Source organism: Natator depressus, chromosome 1 (genome assembly GCF_965152275.1).
Source record: "Natator depressus isolate rNatDep1 chromosome 1, rNatDep2.hap1, whole genome shotgun sequence".
Taxonomy (NCBI): domain Eukaryota; kingdom Metazoa; phylum Chordata; order Testudines; family Cheloniidae; genus Natator; species Natator depressus.
Window position 1 is genome coordinate 287,703,652 of NC_134234.1, and position 22,835 is coordinate 287,726,486.

Genomic DNA, 22,835 nt, shown 5'->3' on the forward strand with positions numbered 1-22,835 from the left:
CGGAAGTATAAGATTTCATTATAGTCATTATCTTAATGCCAACCTGCAAGTGTTATGAACATAATGAGGGCAACACAGGCCATCCTGTTCTCCCCACGGCCCATGAAGGAAGGGTATCCCCGTAGGGAAGTCATAGATTCCAAAACCACACAGGTCACAGAACTTCTCCCAAAAACTGTATTAAAGCTTACCTTTTAAAAATACATTTAATCTTGTTTTAAAGACTCTAGGCAATGGTGAGTCCATCACCTACTCTGATAAGGTAATCAAATGTTTAATAACCCTCAGAGTTAGGAAATTATGTCTTATTTTAAGGTTGAGTTCATCTAACTTCAATTTCTAGCCATAGGATCTTGTTATGCCTGTCAGTCAGGCTGAAAAGCCCCCCCATTTTCCATTTGCAAGTCCTTATACCCAGTGATCAAGTCACCTTTCACTCTTCTCTTCAATAAGCTGAATAGGTTGAGCTCCTTAAGCCTCACATCTTAAAACTTGTTTCCCAGTCCTTGGATAATTTTTGTGGCCCTCCTTTGAACTCTCTCCAGCATTTCCACATCCTTCCACATCCTGATGAAGCGTGGACATCAAAACTGGACAAAGTATTCTAGTAGTGTTTTTAATCAATATTAGGTATAGAGCCACGCTCACTTCCCTATTTCTATTTGATATTCCCCTTTTTATACATCCAAGGATCACATTTGTGTTTTTTTCCAGTCATTCCTGTGTTTTCATGAATTGCTTTTGAGTGGTGTGACTCGTGTGAGAACATATATGATGCAGTGTCCCCAGCTTCTACTACTTTCTAACAATAAATAATAATCAAATAATCAGACATCCAGCATGGAAAATTTTAGGCCAAATAGTTAAAGTTTTACAAACTTATAAGTAACCGAAAACAGTGTTTACTGTTATTTGGGGGTGTGTGTGTGTATGAGGATTGGCGGGAGTGGTGTGCAAAGGAATTTCATCCAAAATGGTATGGCTGTTTCTGAGAACCAGGGTAGGGAAAAATATATTGTTTTGCCCATGTTAAAAAATTCTACTGACCGTTTGTTTGAAATGGTCTAGCGCCCCATGTTCTAGAGCAGGGTCTTGAAATCTGACCAGGGTGTGGGAGGAACTGTGTGTCCACAATGTGACTTTTGCTATCCCTGTGAAAATCTGCCCAATTTTAGCCAAGTTGTAAGCCTCTGAAAAACTGGAATTTGCACATGCTCAGTAGAGACTTAGATTTTAGCAGCTAAATTCCTTTGAAGGTTCTGTTCAGAATGAACATGCTCCAGCCTGGAGCTCAGCAGGATTTCACCTGTAGTTGCAGCTCTGGGATGCTCCTGGCCATGCCTAATCGAGGTCCAGATAGCTAAACTGAGAACAGGAAGCCTGTTTCTCTTCTGCTCTGAATGACCCCTGCTGTGCCCTGACTGCTGGAGAACACTGCCTTATCTGATGCAAAAGGGACAAGAGCTGTATCTGTAAGGAGGGCTGTGAGAATAGATTGGGACTAGGAATTTGAGAGGTGGCAGAAACTGGGACAGGCAGGGAGGGGAGAGGGAAACTGGGACTGGGAATTGTGGAGAAGAGACTGGGACTGGCTGGGCAGCAGACTGGGACTTGAAGTCAGGGAGAGAAACAGGGAGGGTGACTGGAAGACAGCATAAGTGAGAAATACAGATTGAATGAGGGATCAGGATGCAGGCAGGAGACTGGGACTGGTTGGGGAAACAGACTGGGGGGTGTGGGGGAGAGAGACTGATGAGACAAGGATTTGCTGGGCAAGAGGTCTGGAACTGGAGAGAGAAGTCTGAGGATTGGAGACTGAATGGATAGGTGAAGAGAGACGGGTTTAGATGAGGAACCAGGGTTGAGGAAGAGACAGGACTTGGACAGGGACAAGCTGGAGGGGATGGAGCACAAAAATTCCAGTTGGGGGAGATGTGTCTATGCCCACTAGAGAACACTCCCCTCCAGAACTTGGAATGGAACCCAAGATCCCTGAGTGTACTCATTCCTCTACTGTCAGCAAATGTCTGTGAAACCCTCTGCCAAAGTCTCCCTTCCCCCTTCAGTCCACATAGAGGATGATAACCTAACTATTGCTATTAGCTATTCCCTTAGATCAAAGTAGTGGAGGACTGTTTGGTGGGTCTAAAGGGTCCAACTCTGCTGACGAAACACATGCGTGTCTATATACCACCATGTTTTTTCAGTTTGCTTTTTTAAAACCTAGAAAATTATAATGTAGCTTTGTGTGTGTAAAGAACATTATAAGGTTGACAGTGAAGTACTCAGAAGTTAGGCCTTAATTCTGGCTTTTCCTAACATTTGAGTGCTTCACTCTGTAACCTTAGTAATATGAGAGAGAGAAAATATGAATGAATATGTGGACAGTTACTTTTGCAAAGGAATATTTTTACAGTTCTAAAAAGAAAAAAAGTGCATTGCTAGGATGAAGTACAGTAGTTTGCTGTTTTCCTCCACCCAGAATATTTCTTTTAAAATGCGGGAAAGTTCCTGGAGGGTTATTTCATTTCTGCCAATGCCTTCTACTTTTTAAACATAGCTCTCATTTTGCAGCACATTAAGAACAAATGCTGACAGGTGGTTTCAATGTAAAAGGTATGAGCAACGAGATCTAATCTGATAAATTTTAAAAGAAATCAAGGCTACTGGATATAACTAATTTAATCAATAGATTGTTTCCTTCACAAAATAGTTTGAGATCTGAACATACAGATCACCCTTATCTGCTGCCTTGTGTTTTAGCTCTATTACAGAAATTCACTTAAATGAATGGTGCTCTTCAGGGACTAGGTCTTTGATAAGAATTTCTGCAGCAAAGCGCTACTATTTTTATGACAGAGCAGATTTTTGAAGAGAGAGGAGAAGAGGAAGAGAAAGCTGATGCTTTTTTCCCCTCCACTTTACACAACTGCAAGTCCTTAAATTAGGATCACCATCCTTCCAGACTTTGCTGGAGTGAACAATGTAAGAAAAGCTGCCCCCACAGAGGCTGAGTGTATTGCCTCCACTCCATTTTCAGACCATTAACAACAGTACTAAAACTTAACAGTCAAGCAAGCAAATTCTTGAAAATACAGCACTGAATATTAAGTATTTTCGTAGTGATACAGAAGAGATTTTATTAAAGATTACACCATTCATGTCAGCATAGAGCTGCTGAATGGCAAGAAGCCTAGAGTAGGGACAGGAGAAAAGGTGAGCTTCTGGTTGTGACTGTTCTTCAAAAGGAGCAAAATTATCTTTTACATAAGAATAGTATATTACAAACCCAGAAGTAACTAGGCAACTAAGGTTAATTTAACTCAACACAGTGCAGGTGGCAAAGCAAAAGAACCAATACATAGTATGGTTTACCTTTCAAAGGACATCTAAAGCTGTATTATTACCTTTTGTAAGACATCTAAAGCTGTAAGCACTGCTTCCTGCAAACTTGTCAAAACTGCTTCAGTATAAGATGGCAGGATGAAAGGGGAGGCATCAGAACTGATTGGAACTGAAACAGCACCATGTAAAATAACACCGAGCTTTTGGAGATCATCCATGCTGAAACCAGTTCTGATGTGTTGGTAGAGAGCTGGGAATATCTGAATTAAAGCTGTGAGAAAAGGTTGGCTGGGTATGAAAGTCAATTTCTCACAAGTAATTGGAGGCTTTGTACTTTCTGAGCCAATCCTATACCAGGTGTTCCAGGCAGCCCACCAAAGATTTAAATCTTCAATCTCATCTATTACAGGTGGCTCGGATTCATTGTATCTTCCAATTCTTTCTCCTATAGAGTCAGTTCTCATGAATGATCTGCCCAGACCAGTAGCAGTCATTGCCCCGAGGAGGGCAGGCACATTAATAGCAGGTGGTGTATCAGGTTTCTCTGAGTCTCGGACAGGAGAGACAATTTGTAAAATTTCCTGAAAACTTTTCAGAGCAGCCAAGGAAACTTCACTGTTTTTGCTGAGTGCTGCAGACCGGATGTGATCAAGAAGAACATCCCAGGCTTTGGAAAAATCTCCTATTTAAAAAAAAAGCTGAATCAGTTTAAGACTTTTTTTTTTGCCCCTTCATTTCATAGGAGTTGGAGCGGGAAGGTACCTGCTTTCAAAGAAAGAAAGAAAGAATCAGTTTGTGAACAAAAATGATGCACACACATAAAGGAGAATTATATCATTGTATATACCAGTGACACTTAGACCTCAGTGGTTCTGGAGCCAAATTAGCAATCAATATTACCCAAAAAGGCCACAGTAATATGAATTTATTGTTTCATTTGCTATAGTACTACCTATATATATCTATATCATTCTCACAGCAAATAATTTATCAGCTTGCACTAAGATATTAACTTATTTGGTTAAGAACATAGTAAAAGCATCTTTATTGGTTATATGTACAGTTGAGATATGTACATATTATTGCAGCAGGCGATCCACACCCCATGCTGCAGAGGAAAGCTGAATAAACTCCAAGGTCCCTACCAATCTGACCTGGAGGAAAATTCCATCCCAACTCAAAAACTTGTGATCAGTTTGGCCCTGAGAATGTGAGGAAGATATACCAGCCAGGCATCTATGAAATAGGATTCTTTGTACTACCTCAGAGTACTGGTAGACTCCACTCAGTGTCCTGTCTCCAGCTCTGGCCAATCTCTGATGCTTCAGAGAAAGCCAGAACACTCCCCCCCTGCCCCTCCCCACACACAATGCATCTGGCCAACTGTGCATCAGGGGGGAAAAATTCCTTTCTGACCCCTGCACACAACAAGCTGAAGCCCAGATGCCTGTTGATTTCACCAGGAGTTAGACGTATATAAAGGTTGCAGGGTCAGATCCCTAGCCATTCAATATGCTCTCACAGTTCTCTTGATGATACAAAATTCCATGACAATTATACATTCACGAAGTCATGGGTATATTGTATAGTAGCCAGATATTGAGGGAGTTATTTAAGAGAGATAGGCACTACTCTCTAACTTAATTATATCAATTAGAAGTACGTACAGTCACTAAATTGGAAATACCTAAAATGGTGTATTGGATTAACAAAACTTTGAATATATTAGTTACACAAAACTTAATTTAGTAAATGAAATGGGAACTATGGGAAGATTGGGGGGTTGCTAATGAATATACTGAGAGAATTATTCTGCTGTTAAACATGGCATGTAGTCTTCCATTTCCAATTTTCAGTGGTAACTCACTTGTTTCAATTCTTTATGCAGCAGGGAAATGAAGCCAGGCTGCTCTAGACCAATTCTCCTATGGCACAGAGCTACTAGAATGCAAGAAAGCAGAAGCCAGACTTCACAGAGACAGAGTACAAGAATAGTGGCCACAGAGTGGAGGCCTGTAGACACCAGAAAGGAATTTTCAAAAGATTCAAAGTTGGGTGCCTAACTCCCTTTGGCTCATTTGAAAATGCCAGTCTATATCAACTAGGTAAGAATATATGTGACAGCAAGGTACCTCACCTAAAACTAGTGTGAAAACACATGAAAGAAACCTAACAAGGTCAAATTAAAATAAGAATTTTAATACAAGGTGGTAAAGGGAGGAGTAAGTACATATCCAAGAGATTATGAAGTGTCTTCAAAGGAAAGCTAAATGTAGAGGCCTTTTCCTGCAAAGTTTAAATAAGTGGCTACTACAGAACATGGCCATAACTCCACTTCCCTGTATTGGGACATTGTTACCATGACCTTTCCCAAAAATTCTCCATGAAAAAGCCAAAGTATTTATTATGGAAGTTCTATTCACAGTTCCACAGTTAAGGATGAATTTGCATTTAAAGAAGGGTTGCAATCACTTTGTAATGAAGAAACTGTGTACCCTCCTCAAAATTGCAGCATTCAATTTTTTAGTAAAAAATGAATTTGCTGGGAATTTACAAGTAAATTAGTTAATCTGCTTGAATTAATTAAAAAATTGATCTTTGAAGAAATTTAGCATCCTCTTCAAAACGTATCATAGCTTCATAGCTAAATGAAGAAACTCTGTTATGAACAATAATGACACGACTCTTAATCCTACACATTTCTTTTAAAAAACTACACATTGCATCAGATCTATTCAGCAGGAAGGACCAGAAGTAAAAACACATGAGGTGATGTGCAATGAAATTCGGGGGAAAAGCATAGGAGGAAAGTGGGATGGTGTGCATAATGGAAAGTAAGGAGCAGGAGAGTGGGTTAAACACACATTTAAGGTATCTAAACAACTTTAATTCCAACCTGTAGTGACACCATTCAGTAACCCAATAAGACAATTCTGGTAGCGCATAATGCTATTTGTAGTCCCAGACTAGATTAAACTGACTTTTAAGGACACATTAAGATTTTCTATTTTTGTCACTACAGGAGGAAGTGAAGGTTGTTTGGGTGCCTTAACTGTGCCTTTCCACTGCTTAACATGTATGCATTTCTGTTAAATTTAACCTTCACTCTGAATTTTCAGTGTTTGTAATGTTTGAGGTTGTTTTAATTACAACATTCCTGCAATGTTTTTACTCATAAATCACTAGTATGTATGCAACCTTAAATCTGGTTTTAGGTAGTTTAAATCCACGACTAAAAAATAATCATGAAAACGTCACACCTCATAGTACCCCTATTTCATCACATTTATTCAAATGACTATTTCTACTATATCAGAATCTGCAGGATAATCACATGTAGTCAAAGGCTGTACATTCAATTAAAATTAATTAAAAGGAAACATAAGCAGATCAAATATTCATTTTGCTTTTCTTTCACCTTTTCTCATAATCTGTCATGGCAATGTGACCAAGTAGATAGCAAAAATTCATCAACACAGCTTGAAACTATATACTTCCTTAAATCTATCGTTTTTCCATTTTGAATGTATTTAAGAAATGCCATTTCACACTTTAGAGTACTTAGAAAATGACGTTGGAAGTACTTTTGCAATTTGTTAACCTAGAACCCCGGTATGCATACAAGCCTAACTCAACTGAAACATTTTGTCTATGTTAGACTGTAAGCTCATTTATGTTATACATGTTTGTACAGTTCAAACAGTGTCAGCACTTGCTAATTAATCCTACTTTATATAGCTAATAACTTTGCAAATTCCCAAATGGTGAGTTGTTATAAAAAAGGAGAGGAGAATAAGAGAGAGCTACAAGGAGGGTGAAAAGAAAAGAAGTACTTGTGGCACCTTAGAGACTAACACATTTATTAGAGTGTAAGCTTTTGTGAGCTACAGCTACAGCTCACGAAAGCTTATGCTCTAATAAATGTGTTAGTCTCTAAGGTGCCACAAGTACTCCTTTTCTTTTTACGGATACAGACTAACACGGCTGCTACTCTGAAAAGAGGGTAAAGAAGCAGAGTGAAAAGAAAGAGGGTGAGAAAAGCAGAAGAGAAGAGATGGGAGTATTAAAAAAGGGAGAATAGCAAACAACGTAAGAGAAGAGACAAAAAGAATGATGAGGGGAGAGAAAAGGAAAGATTTAGAAGGAAAAAGAACCGATGGATTTACCGTATTAATTTCAGCTAGTGAATCAAATAAATAATTTGAACTAAAAATAACATGTCCTTAGAGGGAAAGTGGATGGGTAAAGAGGAAGAAGAATCACTTGAAAGAGAGTGTAATCTTCAATTTCTTCCACTTCAAAATGAGTCACATTTTCCCCCCTAATAAATTTCCCTTATTCCTTTTTTAAAATTATGTACATCGACTGTGCTACTGGACCCCCAAGACCCCCAATTTTTCCCCTCCATTAATTAGTTCACTCAGATGCTCACATGAAGGATTTAGGAAACTTTACAAGAATACAGCTTAGAAGTCAACAGCAGAAAATAGAACAGAAGAAAGCTATATATAAATGTTAAAATATCACGGCCTGTTAATAGTTTGAGACAACAGAACATGTTTCTGGTGTTAGGAATTCTCTCTCAGCAAACTGAGGGGAATGAAGGACATAAATTTACACGGTTAAGTTAAGGTTAAGCACAGGAGTTTATTACGTACAGCGCTGACTGTTACCTTGCTTATTAGGCTTAGAGACACTGTTAATTAATTGATTACAATGGAATATATGGATTTTTTATGGGCAGGGGAAAATGGCAGGGTAGGCAGTCCAACACCCCCGGATAGGTTTAGCTGCAAGACATGATAGCACAGTAGCCAATGGTTAAAAGGTTACATAATGTCTCTGCTCATGGTCTCAAGTTAACAAATTAACATTTAGCATTTAATTAGTACTTTAATAAATGTATTAGTATAAAATATATATTGAATTTTGATTTAGGGTGCATAGGAATGAAGTAGCTCCTTTGATTGTCTAACAGATACATATCTAGGGGTAAAAGCAAACAAACAGTGAAAGTATATGGCAATAAAGATTGTCTTTTAAGTTGCTTATTTGTGTTTTAAGGCAGGCATTGGTCCCCTGGGAAAGGGAGGTGGGAGGAGGCCATATCTTATACTGACATGCTTGAACCTTTTATAAACTCAAGGTTGGATGCGTGGGAAGAACATCTCCCTACAGAAGAAACTATTACAACAGAAACAGGGCTTCTTTGTTCTATTTGCAACTTTGAATAAGACACAATTATTGCCCCAACATTTGGCATTTTGCTGACCAGGCATATTTTACCAAAAGCAAGGTTATCTTTGGTTATTTTGCTTTCTCTTAGCTATTGCTAGCCCTCTGACCTCTTGACCAAACTCTGGACTTTGGGCCTGTACACAAATCCAGATACCAGGTTATTACATTAGCAATGGATTTTAACCCTTCAGTGAAACAACAGCATTTTTGGCAATGATTCAAGAAATGTTTACAAAATTATGTTTTTAACAAATATTTGACACCTGGAGTGAGGAATAACAGAACAAACATCAAATGTAGCTGCACTTGGAATTTAAGAATTCTAATTCTGAGCACCTGGGATTACAGGCTCACCATAGTTACATTTCAAAGCAGATACTATAGAATACATAGCTATCAGATTAAATACTTTGCCAGTGATCAAACTGAAAAAAACTTATCACAAAAATTAAAAGTTGTATTACAACATCTGGCAATAATATTAAATATTTTAATTGCTACATTTGACAGAACTGGGATCTAGTGAGCCAACTGCCAGCACTGAAATTGTCTGACCAAGTTTTATTAGTAAAAAAACCTCACTTTCCAAACATTAACCTACCTAAAGGTTGTAGTAAGTATCTCCTAGTGTTGAATATTCTCGCTACTCCCGCCAATGTTAATACCCATGTCTCAGCCCATTGTTTCTCTGCTGTATCCCTTGAATGATGAATGAGAATATTGCCTCCTCCTGACTCAATCTTCTCTTTGTCAGCTGTCGTGGAAGACTCTCTAACCCTATCCAACAGGTGAAACAGAACCTACGATATTCAGAAAAAGGATGCATTGATTATTTAAGTCACATATTTCAACTTATGTAAATGTAACAAGGAAATAAAATTGCGCACATTTTCCCCCTTTCCCTGTCAAGTCCCAGAAGGCACCCTATTTCACCCAGCCTTCTCCGCACCTGTGGAGGTGCGGGTACCTGAATCAGCCAGCTGATCAGATAAGTTGACACGTGGATCTTGAGATGATGAAGGGCTACTATCATCATGATCAGAAACTTTAAGAATATCCTTAGTGCTAATAAAAGACCAACACACTGACAATGCTCTTTCCCAGAGAAAATCTGAGAAACCTATGAAGTGCCTCTTTAGTAGGTATGTGCATTTGTCTCTCCTTTAGATTGGCTGATGCCCAGAGATCAATAGGTCTGAAGTGCCACGCAGATGGCATGTGTGACAGCAGAATCAAGCTAGGTATGATCATAGTGGAACATGAGTCCTACGGGGCACAAGCAGTCTGCCCAGGTTCTAGGTCAAAGGGATTTTCACACATAGGCTTGATTGGCTGAAGAGGGCCAGAAACAGAAGTGGCAGAAAAGCTAAGCCTTCTATTAGATCAGCCCAGTCACATGGATAAGGAATTACTTTTTTCCATGTGCTCTTCCCCGGGGAAAAGGAAGTTGCTTTAATTTTTTCAAGTAGAAACAAGATCCATGTCTTCCTTTCTATCTAAGGTAGAAGGAAGACTGGGTCTTTGCTGGCCATGCTGCTCTCACAAAGGGCACCAAAATTTTATGCAAAGGAATCATGCATCTACCTGTGTGGAGAGAGTAAGAATGAGCAAAACAACAGTCTAAGACCAGAGGACACAAACTGAAATACTGGTGTCAATTTCATGAGCACATTTGTGTGGAGGGAAAAAAAAATCAAGATGATTTAAAAATGGTGATAAGCTAGCCTAGGGGCAGCACGGAAGGAAAAAGATACCAACTGGAAGCTTTAAAAAAGTTTAAGATAAAATAGTTGCTAGCTACTTTGTGTGTGTAAATTATATATTATCTTTTAAAATCATATAAAATTAAAACTGATATTACAATAAGAATGTGTAAGAGACGGAGACTACCAAAATGTGGATGCTGTATTCTATAGCAGCTTTTTACTCAGTACCTTCCATATAACTGTGTGCCATGTTGAATGTTGAAGTAAAGTTCCATGGGCACCAATTGTAGAAAACAATGTCTGTCCAGCACTCTTTCTAACTGCAGGTCGTGGATCTACACACAGTTCCCCCAGCTTGGCATAGAGACAGAGCCAAAGGCAGTCAAATGGCGGTGCTGGGTGGAAAGGACGGTTTAACAACACTCCTTTCTCTTCTGCCTGCTTCTGCAATACTGCTTCCTCTTTGTTCAGCTCTTTTTCAATGGTTTCACCTCTTTGGAAGAAATAATCTGAAATATTCCACTACAAACAAAAAAATTTAGGAACACATTTTATGTATGGAAAAATAAATATTTAAATACACATTGATAATTGCTCTGATTGTGAAGGAACAAAGTGTTTCTAATTTTCCCATTTTAAAGTGTACTGCAAAATATGTCCTAGGCAACTCTTAGCTCTACTGAATAGAGAAGGATTACATTTAATTATTCTTAAAAATAGAATATCAAGAACTGTATTTATTTCCAGGCTTCAGTTTTTAGGCTCTCAAACTGAATATACAAACTGAAATATCAGAAAAGGATTATTAAAATCTATAGTGTTTCTACTAAAAATGTTGATAATATCTCTGCAACTCCATTCATTTTACATAATCATGCTTGTTACAATAATAATTTACTTAAAGATAAATTCTTATCACTACATTTACATTGACATGCAGTTTCTGGCCTTTCTCGGGATAACAGTCTAGGCATTAACTAGCATTAACAAAATTAATTAAATAAAAGCCACACTAATCCCCATTATGAATGCAAATGAAACTCACCAGCAAACCAATTGATGTTAGGCTAATGTTTAGTTCTTGATTGTGAAGTCCAAAGCTTCCTGCAACTTCAACAACTATTTGTAGGCAAGTGCATGGCATTGTTGGTAGGAAGTCTGTCACAACCAACTGAAGACACTGGAATGCAGTCCGTATTAAGGACTCCCTTGAGGAAATTGAAATAAGGTACATGTTGGTTTTTTTTTTAAGAGGGTACAAATCATTCTATTGTTATGCACCAGGATGCAACATTACTATAGAAGGATAATCAGATTTACACACTTGCTCTAGGGTCAAGCAAAATTTGAAATACATCTAGGATTTGTCCCAACTGGGGAAAAAAGATGTTTGTGGGTTTTGTGTGGACTTCTGTTTTGTTGTTCTTAAGAATGTGTTAGCTAGCACATTCTAAATTCTAATGCAGAGAAGGCAAGTTGTACTTTAGCACGTTGGCTAAACCAACTGAAGCACAGGCTCCCCCAACTCTGCCAGCTTTCACATGCTGAGGTACAACTTGCTTGTCTAACTAGAGTTTTAGAACTTGTCAGCTAGAACATGCTAGCTAACATTCTATAATAAATCTTTATCCTTGGCAAAATAAACCCTAAATTAGGTGGCAAGACTGAACTGGGCTGCAGAAAGTGGCAGGAAAGGAAGAAACCAAGGAGGAATGGCAGGATGCAGCTAAGCAACTGGATGTAGCAGGAGAGCATGTCTAACACATAACCCCCCTTTCTTCACTTTTCTTTTCATTTTACGGTGTTAAACCAAAAATCTTAGTGGTATAATTAAAGCTGCTGTTTCTACTTGTTCTGAGTTGATACGGAAACATTCAAAGACGAAGTGGTCGCAAGGAAACTTCAGTGGCTTCAAACAAGTAGATGCTATTTCAGCCTCTAAGGTGCCACAAGTACTCCTTTTCTTTTTGCGGATACAGACTAACACGGCTGCTACTCTGAAACCTGTACAGAAGTTATTATCCATGCACAGTAGCTGTTTTGAAGCTGATGTGGAAGTCTTTGTTAAGGGCAGACATTCCTGCATGTACACACATATGCCCTTAGTTAGAAACTAGAAGATCCAGTCCAGTCAGATCCAGCTCAGACTTGCAGGGAGAAGATGGAGCTGGCAGGGGTAACCCAGACAATCTATGGATTGACTCTCAATACAGTTTCCTGTAATTTTACAGAAGTCAGTGGGATTGAGATTAGAAAACCCCATAAAAGAGGAATCGCGGACTGGAGTCAACTCCTTTGTGAGCTGTACTACATCACTGAATCAAAGACACCATTTGAGCCTAACAGCTACAGAAACTGTAAGGTTTTTTCCTTATTTCAAGTTGTGTGTACACTCTGTTTTGTGAATGCTGAAACAACTGGTTATGTGGTACAACTATTTTATCTAATTGTCAATATAATGCCTATGGTGAGACTACATGAAAGAAGATTATCTCTGATTGTCAGAAGTCCTGATGACTGTATTTTCTGAGAGGTTTGAATAGAAATATATTTTAGGGTTTAGGCCAGTGTTATATGCTTCATTTTAAAGGAAAATAACTCTCTAATTAGTGATGTTAGTCTAGCTAGGGTATGATGTAACTGCTGTGCTGTAATGGTTTATCTTTGGAGTGTTATCCAGTAAAAAGACATCTGAAATTGCTAATTGTGTGTGTAACTGTCTTATGGCAGAGACTGGTACAGGATTCCTAAGAAAAGGAAAATGAATCATATTGTAATTTCCACTTTTAATATTCAGAGGGTTCCTTTGGAAATTCAACTGTAAACTGTGAAAATACTGTAAATCAAATAGAAGAGTTCTGTAGCACACAGCACATATAACCTACATAGGTTATATGTAGGTTATATACTATTGTATTCAAGCTTCACTCTGGAGCTTCCCTAGTATTTGACCCAGAGTTCACCTTGCTTGGATTATAGAAGCATGGCTCAATCCAGAACATAAATTCAGAGAAGGTCCAGAGTGTAGTCTGAATAGAGGTGCATCAGTTCTATAATGGCTGAGCCCTGTGAATAAAATGTTTGTTTTCAGTTACCAAGCTCTACTAGTAAGAAAAAAACCAGTTACCTATCTTTTGTAACTGCTGTTCTTCGAGATGCACTGCTCATGTCCATTACAGGTGTTTGTGCGCCCACATGCACAGTCATCGGAGATTTTTGCCTTAGCAGTATCTGTAGGGTCATCTGTAGCATCCCCTTGAGTGCCACGCTCATGTGTTGGTATATTAGGCGCTGACGACCCTATGCCCTCTCAGTTCCAACTCCGACTGAGGGGTAGGAGGGTGAGTAATGGAACAGACATGAGCAACACATCTCGAAGAACAAGTTACAAAAGGTAGATAACCGTTTTCTTCTTCGAGTGCTTGCTCATGTCAATTCCGTTCTAGGTGACTCACAAACAGTATCCTCGGAGCTGGGTTCAGAGTTCACGGTCTTGTGGCTTCTAACATTGCTCTACAGAAGCCAGCATCTTCCCGGGCCTGCTGGGTAAGTACCAGGGTGAAAGTAACTTAAAGGACTTACCATTACACTTGAGTCCTGAGGGGGGCGTGGCCTCAACTGGAAGAGGCGGGGCCTTTAAATCAAGATTTAAAAGCCACAGGGCTCCAGCTGTGACTGGGAGCCCCAGGGCCTTTAAATCACCCTAGAGCTACCAGCTGCAGAGGCAGCTGAGAGCCCTGGGGCTCAGGGGTGAATTAAAGGGCTCGGGGCTCCGGCCGCTGCGGCGCTCCGGGCCCTTTAAATCACTGCAGGAGCCCTGCTGCTGCTACCCTGGGGTTCCGGCAGCGGGGCTTAGGCGCTGCTCTGAAGGGCCCTGGGCTCCCTGCTTACTTCCATGTCTGGTAAGTGCATAATGGGACGAGAACGTGTGGACGAACAACCAGGTGGCTGCCCTACAGATATCCTGGATAGACTAGGAAAACTGCTGAGGAGGCTTACGCCCTGGTTGAATGGGCAGTTACAATTGCCAGAGGTGGCACCTTTGCCTGATTGTAGCAGCAGCGAATGCAGGCAGTGATCTAAGAAGAAATTCTTTGAATGGACACTGAATGATCTTTCATCCTGTCGGCCACCACAATGAACAATTGCAACGACTTGCGAATTGGCTTGGTCCTTCAATTTAGAAGGCTGGCGCTCTCCTGACATCAAGGGAATGCAATCTACACTCCTCTTCTGACTTATGTGGCTTTGGAAAAAAAGACAGGTAAGTAAATGTCGTGGCCCGTATGAAACTGCTAGACCACCTTGGGTAGAAAAGCCAGGTGCGGCTGCAGCTGGATCTTGTCTTGTAGAAGACCATGTAGGGTGGTTCTGAGGTAAGCGCCCTAATCTCAGAGACCCAGTAGGCAGATGTTACTGCAACTAGGAATGTGACTTTCCAGGACAGAAGGAGGAGAGAGCAGGAAGCCAGAGGCTCAAAGGGGCAGCCGTGAGTCGTGACAGCACAAGATTCAGGTCCCATTGTGAAATAGGGTCCCTGATGTGTGGGTAGAGGCGCTCAAAGCCCTTGAGGAACCTGGCAGTCATGTCCTGGACAAAAACTGACCTACCCTCGAGCAGTGGATGGAAGGCCGAAATAGCGGTCAAGTGGACTTTGATAGTTGAAAGAGACAGTTAGATGCAGGAGGTAGTCCAGGATCAACTGCAGCAAGGCCGCTCAGGCCAAATACCTTTATCTGAGGTCCAACAAGCGAACCGCTTCCATTTGGCCAGGTAGGTCGCTCTGGTAGAGGGCTTTCTGCTGCCCAGCAGGACCTACTGGACAGTGGCTGAGCACTCCTGCTCCTCTGCATTTAACCATGCAGCAGCCAAGCCGTCAGGTGCAGCGCCACCAGGTTCAGGTGCAGAAGACTGCTGTGGTTCTGGGACAGCAGGTCTGGCCTGAGCGGCCGCTGTAACAGAGCAGCCACCGAGCGGTCCAGAAGTGTGACGAACCAGTGCTGGCGTGGCCAAATGGCACTATGAGGATCACTTTCGCTCTGCTTGATTTTCATGAGGACTATGTGAATCAGCTGCACTGGAGGGAAGGCATACAACAGAGCCCCCAACCACTGGAGCAGAAAAACGTCCAATGGGGAACCTCTGTCAATCCCCGTAATTGATTGGAAAACGTGGCATTTCCAGTTCTGCCTGGATGTGAACAGGTCCACCTGGGGAGTCCCCCACCTCTGGAAGATGGAGCTGAACACTTCTGGGTGGAGGGACCACTCGTAGAGAGACAAGAAGGTCCTACTGAGGTGATCTGCCAAAGCGTTCCTGGCCCTGGAGAGGTGTGAGGCTACAAGATGGATGCCATGTTGTACACAGTAGTTCCAGAGCTTGAGGGCTTCCTCGCAAAGGTCAGGTGGTGTGGCTCTGCCCTGCTTGATATAGAACATAGCCGCTGTATTGTCCATCAGGACCTGGACCACCCTGCTTTTTAAGTGAGGTAAGAAGGCTCGGTAGGCCAGGAGAACCACTCTCAGCTCCCTAATGTTGAAGTGTAGGGAGTGATCCTGACTCGACCAATGATGTTAGGTGCTGACATTGCCCAGGTGGGCTTCCCACCCCAGATCTGAGTCATCGGAGATGAGGGTCACCAATGGGGATAGAGCCGCAAAGGGAACTCCCACTAACACCAATGCAGGACTCTGCCACCAGGTGAGTGACGACAGTATGTGGTCCAGGACCCTGGCCACATGGTCCATGCTGTGTCTGCTGGGGACATAGACCAACGCCAGCCATATCTGCAGGGGCTGAGGCGAAGCCGCACATGGCAAACCACATATGTGCAGGCCACCATGTGGCTCAACAAGTGCAGGCACACGTGAGCAGTAGTAAGAGAATGGTCTTGCATTCATGAGATGAGGTCCACCATGGCTTGGAACTGAGCCTCAGGGAGGAAGGCTCTGGCCTGAGTAGAGTTGAGTACCACTCCAATTAACTCTATGCATTGTAGCAGAATTGAGGTTGTTTTTTTTCTCATTTATTAACAGCCTCAGGTCGTGACAGGTGGAACAAACAAAATGGAGATGCTGCCGCACCGGATCCCGAGACCAACCCTTTATTAGCCAATCATCAAGGTATGGGTAAATTTGAACACCCCAGCACCTCAGGTAAGCAGTATCTAGTGCTATGCACTTCTTGAACACTCTTGGGGCTGATGGGAGACCGAATGGCAATGCCATGAATTGGAAATGGCGCTGGCCCAGCGTAAAATGAAGGAAGCACCTGTGCCCTGGGAAAATGGAAATATGCATCCTTCAGGTCGAGGGCAGCGTACCAGTCTCCCCGATCCAGGTAGGGGATGATGGAGGCCAGAAAGACCATGAGAAACTTCAACTTTTTGAGAGACTTGTTGAGACGATGCAAGTCCAAAATGGCTGTAAGGTCCCCTATTGCTTTCGGGATTAGGAAGCAGCGGGAGTAAAACCCCTTTTCCTTTCACGTCTCGAGGGACTTCCTCCACTGCCCCCAGGCACAGGAGGGTCTCTTGGACTAGGAGTTGCTCATGAGAAGGGTCCATGAAGAGGGATGGGAAAGGTGGGTGGAAAGGAGGGTCAGCCATAAACTGCAGGGTGTAACCTGAGAATATTACTTTGAGCACCCAACGGTCCAAGGTCAGCTGAGACCAGGCTGACCAGAAGGGGCAGAGGCAGTAGAGGAAACCGTAGATCCTGGGAGGTGACTGGGGTGTCGTCCTCGAGCACAACCTCAACATGACTGCCTCTGGCCTCCTTGGTTCCTGGAAGGGCCAGGCTGAGAAGATGAATGGGAATATGATGTGTGTCACCACTTAGACCCCTTGTCTCTATCCTTTCTCCTGTAGGTGCTCAGCTGGGGAGTCCCTGAGCACCTACACCATGAAGGCGGAGGGCAGAATGGCTTCCTGGACTGCTAAGGAGTATGAAGGCCCAAGGAGAGGAGGGTGGCATGGGAGTCTTCAAGGCCATGGAGTCTCAAGTCCGTGAGCTTGGTGAAGAGCCCATTCCCCTCAAATGGGAGGTCCTGTATAGCGGCCTGCATCTCCTGGGATAACCTGGAAGACTGCAACCAGGAGCTGCTCCTCATGGCCAACACAGAGGTGACCACCCTGGCCACTGAGTCAGTAGCATCCCAGGCCCCCCTTGCCACCACTGTGCCTTCATCCACTAAAGCGGTGAACTCCTGAGCTTGGTCCTGTGGGAGGGCCTCCTTGAATTTTTTAAGGGAGTCCCACAGGTTAAAATTGTACCTGCCTAACAGGATCTAGTGGTTAGACATCCGAAATTGCAGGCTTGCCAAATAAATCTTTCTGCCAAGTAAGTCCATACAAGATTAGGGTTGGAAGAGACCTCAGGTGGTCACCTAGTCCAGCCCCCAGCTCAAAGCAGGACCAACACCACCTAAATTACCCCAGCCAGAGCTTTGGTCAGTCTCTTGGAGTCTGTTTTTTGGCGTGCCACTGACTTGGCCCTGCCTGTCCGTTCCATTAATGGCAGACATGATCAGTGATGCCGCTGGAGGGTGCACATACAGATATTCAAACCCTTTCACAGGGAGGTAATACTTCTTTTCCGCCTTCTTAGAAGCAGGCAGAATTGAAGATGGGGACTGCCACAGTGATTTGGCAATCTTAAGGACCCTTGGGTGGTCAGGCAGCATGACCCAGGCCATGGGAGGGCAGGGGGCGCCTACCCCGTTTGGGAGGGACCCGCCACTGTTTTGTCCAGAGACGACAATGACGATGACAAGTGCACTGCTGGGGGAGGGGCGGGTTCCCCTTCCTTCTCTGGGAATGGCTCCTTAAGTGCTGCAGTTCGATGCGCTGCCTCCATGTCAGATTCGGTACCGTACCCCGACTCCACTGACTGCAGTACTGGGGGCTCTTTGTCCAAGTCCACCAAGGAGGATGGTAGAAATATGGGACCAGCATCATGGACACGCCCCACGGGTTCCAGTATGGCCACTGAGCGGGCCACTTTCCCTGCTGCCATGCCGTCTCTGCAGGTGCCACGCCGGCTTTGCGGCTCGGTGGTGAATCATCCCTCCTTGGACGGGGGCTGAACTCTTGATCTGAGTCCGACCATTGCCCTTCTGGTGACCAGGGCAGAGCTGTCAAGGCCTGAGTCTGCTGAATGACACTGGTCGGCAACCGGTGAAGCGAGGATCGGTGAATGCCCGATGAGCGGTACCGGGGGGATGGAGACTCATGCCGTGACAGGGAGCAATCCCGCCCCAGTGGGGACTGACATCTGGGAGACCATCTGGGCAAGGGTGACCTGCATCACAGTGATCTTTCATGGGAAGCTTGCTGGTATCGGTGGTAGGGGGACTGGTGCCTAGACTCTGGTGTCCCATGTCTCGTAGGGGGAGAGTGTGGTGCCGGGGTCCTAGGCTGCAGAGATCATAGAATCATAGAATATCAGGGTTGGAAGGGACCCCAGAAGGTCATCTAGTCCAACCCCCTGCTCGAAGCAGGACCAATTCCCAGTTAAATCATCCCAGCCAGGGCTTTGTCAAGTCTGACCTTAAAAACCTCTAAGGAAGGAGATTCCACCACCTCCCTAGGTTACGCATTCCAGTGTTTCACCACCCTCTTAGTGAAAAAGTTTTTCCTAATATCCAATCTAAACCTCCCCCATTGCAACTTGAGACCATTACTCCTCGTTCTGTCATCTGCTACCATTGAGAACAGTCTAGAGCCATCCTCTTTGGAACCCCCTTTCAGGTAGTTGAAAGCAGCTATCAAATCCCCCCTCATTCTTCTCTTCTGCAGACTAAACAATCCCAGCTCCCTCAGCCTCTCTTCGTAAGTCATGTGCTCTAGACCCCTAATCATTTTTGTTTCCCTTCGCTGGACTCTCTCCAATTTATCCACATCCTTCTTGTAGCGTGGGGCCCAAAACTGGACACAGTACTCCAGATGAGGCCTCACCAGTGTCGAATAGAGGGGAACGATCACATCCCTCGATCTGCTCGCTATGCCCCTACTTATACATCCCAAAATGCCATTGGCCTTCTTGGCAACAAGGGCACACTGTTGACTCATATCCAGCTTCTCGTCCACTGTCACCCCTAGGTCCTTTTCCGCAGAACTGCTGCCTAGCCATTCGGTCCCTAGTCTGTAGCGGTGCATTGGATTCTTCCGTCCTAAGTGCAGGACTCTGCACTTATCCTTATTGAACCTCATCAGATTTCTTTTGGCCCAATCCTCCAATTTGTCTAGGTCCTTCTGTATCCTATCCCTCCCCTCCAGCGTATCTACCACTCCTCCCAGTTTAGTATCATCTGCAAATTTGCTGAGAGTGCAATCCACACCATCCTCCAGATCATTTATGAAGATATTGAACAAAACCGGCCCCAGGACCGACCCCTGGGGCACTCCACTTGACACCGGCTGCCAACTAGACATGGAGCCATTGATCACTACCCGTTGAGCCCGACAATCTAGCCAGCTTTCTACCCACCTTATAGTGCATTCATCTAGCCCATACTTCCTTAACTTGCTGACAAGAATACTGTGGGAGACCGTGTCAAAAGCTTTGCTAAAGTCAAGAAACAATACATCCACTGCTTTCCCTTCATCCACAGAACCAGTAATCTCATCATAAAAGGCGATTAGATTAGTCAGGCATGACCTTCCCTTGGTGAATCCATGCTGACTGTTCCTGATCACTTTCCTCTCATGTAAGTGCTTCAGGATTGATTCTTTGAGGACCTGCTCCATGATTTTTCCAGGGACTGAGGTGAGGCTGACTGGCCTGTAGTTCCCAGGATCCTCCTTCTTCCCTTTTTTAAAGATTGGCACTACATTAGCCAATCTTTAAAAAGATGGCGATCTACACCTGCCGTCTGGGGACCAAGGGTGCTCCACTGCCCTATGGGCCGGTTCCATGATTGGCTTGCCCTTAGGTGCTGGGGCCTTACCAAGTCCGGTGTCAGGCACAGTCTCTGCAGTACTGGTCAGCCAACTTGCTCTTTAGCTGCCGGGGCCACTTCGGGCAATGAGGGCCTGAGGAGAAGCTGGGGTCTCCTGTTGCTCCTGGGAGTCAGATCCCGGGCCAAGCTTGGGGGGTCTGACCTCAGTGGTACCCCCATGATGGGCACATGGTCTGACATATGACCTTTGCCTGAAGCCCCTTTCCCCTCCAGTGCCAGGGGGCTCTTCTTCTTTTGCTGCTTCTTCGGTACTGGAGAGGGGGAACGGTGCCAGCAGTGCGCTCCACACCGATGCTGAGGTGCGTGGTGTGGGATCCTAGTGGGATGGCTCCAACACAGGACTAAATGCAGGCTCCATGAGGAGGGCCCACTAGTGGATATCCCACTCCTTCTGCATTCTGGGGCAAAAGCTTTTAGATTCTGCACTTGTCCTTTCTATGGGACTCCCTTAACCACTTCAAACTGCTGGCAAGGGGGTCACTAAAAGGCATCAGCCTGTTGCATGACAAGCATGGTTTGAAGCCGGGAGAAAGGGGCATGTCCCGCTCAGGGGCAAAGTCCCAGCTGGGACTCTACCTACAAACTAACCTAACATTTAACTTAATGGCTTACTAAGTACCTACAAACTATATACGAAGAAGACAGACAGAAGAACTGCTAATGCTCTTTGCCAAAGCAAGTCAAGGAGCTCTGACCAACTGTCCCAGGTGGTAAGGAGGAACTGAGAGGGTATAGGGTCAGCAGCGCCTAATATACCAATGCATGAGCACAGCACGACCATCCGGATACTGCTAAGGCAAAAATCTCTAACTACTGTGCACATGGGCACGCACACACCTAGAATGGAATGGACATGAGCAAGCATTCAAAGAAGAACTAATTTTCTTTTGTAATTTCAATATTGGATCAAATTACTGAACCATATTTTTGTGTCTCCCGCAATGGCAATGCTCCCATACCAAATGCTTCAGAAGAATGCACAAGAAACCCCATAATGGACAATTATGGGATAATTTGTCTATAAAGGAAGGGTTTTCCCCTAATCCCTGTCAGTCAGTGGTTGGTTTATGCCTTACAGCATGAGGGTTTATATCCTTTGCAAATATTTTCTCCTATGTAGTTTATCTTATAAAAATAATGAGAATAACTAAACATCTAATATTTTTCTATTACTATTAAGTTCTTGATCTGAATGATATTGTGAAGAAATGAGTTCTGCATGTTAAATTATGCATTCTGTAAGAGTATTTCCTTTTAATGATTTTAAATTTTTAGCCTCTTGCTCTTGCACTATGAGAAAGAGTAAATAAGCACCTGACTTAAATTCTCTGTATCAAAAGTGTGGCTTATTTCTTGCCCTCTCTGCTTGTTTTTTAGGCTTCTAAACAGAAATTATTAAAATAAATTAAGATCAACACTATGTAGCGATTGCTCTATGGCCCAGAGGGAGAAACCATTAAACATTTTCTGAGTTTAGTTGCTAATATTTCTAATCTTCCAACAGGGTGCATATACAGAGCAGGGATATTATAAAGTAAGTTCTATCTTGATTAAGAGAATAAAAGGAAGGACATCTGTAATGAAGATACTTAGGAACGGAAATCACCTCAGGCCTTTTTCTTTATTGTTGCATGTATTTTCATAAGCTAGTGGAAAAGGCCTCCAAATTTCTCTTGTGAATCACTTAATTATTTTGTGGGAATTGGTCTCCTAAAATATTACAAACAAAAGCATGCCATGGATTTATTCTGCCTCTAATAATCTGCCAGGTTTAATGTAAAATTTATCTCTGAAGTTACTCGTCATTCATCAGTATTTTTACTGTCAAAATTCACCCATTAGTATCAAAATGTATTTAATTCCACAGTAATATAAAACAGTAACATACCCTGCATAAGTCCCTCTCTAACAAACACATCTTTCAAAGCCCCAACCTTTCCATAACATATATACTAATGGCATTGTCAGTACAGATCTGCAGATTTTCAAGTGAATTTTTTCAGTCTTTTGAAAGATTAATTCAGTAGAAAGCTGACAATCTGTGCCTTTAGGCAAAACTTCTTTTCTGTGGAGTCCAGCTATTTAGAACATAGAAATAACTAAAAAAAATTATGAATATTCGTAAATGGTGAGTTCTCTGCTCTTCTTATCTATATCAGGTTTATATCAACCACTTACCCTTGATCACTTCTGATTGCTCCCATGACACCAAGGACTAATGGCCAGCCAGGTCCCAGACTGTCACCTTGACTCTGCAAAATCTGTAATACACACTCCAGTTGTTTGAGCCTGATATCAGGATGAATAATGTTTGACAGTTCCTTCAATGGATTTAGCAAAAGCAACTGCAGCCTCTAGAAATAAACAGAGAAAACAGCAAGGGGAGTAATAACTAACAAACAGATTATAATGCATCCTTATAAAGCCACACAGTACAAATCTGCATTTTTTAAAGTGGGATTTTCAAAAGTGCCTAAAAGCCATCAGTGGGAGGCTGGGCACCTAACTTCTTTTGAAAATCATTTTAAGGTTTTTTCCCTCCCTCCTTAAGGTATTATATTTCCCAACAAATTTGGAGATACTTTT

The 22,835-nt window shown here is 42.9% G+C and overlaps 1 protein-coding gene across 1 annotated transcript in view; it reads right to left on the reverse strand.

Moving 5' to 3' along the window:
* The window catches only part of MON2 (MON2 homolog, regulator of endosome-to-Golgi trafficking), a 151,641-nt gene that overhangs the window by 38,961 nt on the left and 89,845 nt on the right, over nt 1-22,835 (reverse strand). The window contains exons 22-26 of the mRNA XM_074942137.1: nt 22,428-22,603; nt 11,335-11,497; nt 10,518-10,811; nt 9,185-9,383; nt 3,408-4,027 (exon numbers count right to left, since the gene is read on the reverse strand). Of these exons, the coding sequence (XP_074798238.1) occupies nt 3,408-4,027; nt 9,185-9,383; nt 10,518-10,811; nt 11,335-11,497; nt 22,428-22,603 (1,452 nt within the window). The remainder of the gene's footprint in view (nt 1-3,407; nt 4,028-9,184; nt 9,384-10,517; nt 10,812-11,334; nt 11,498-22,427; nt 22,604-22,835) is intronic.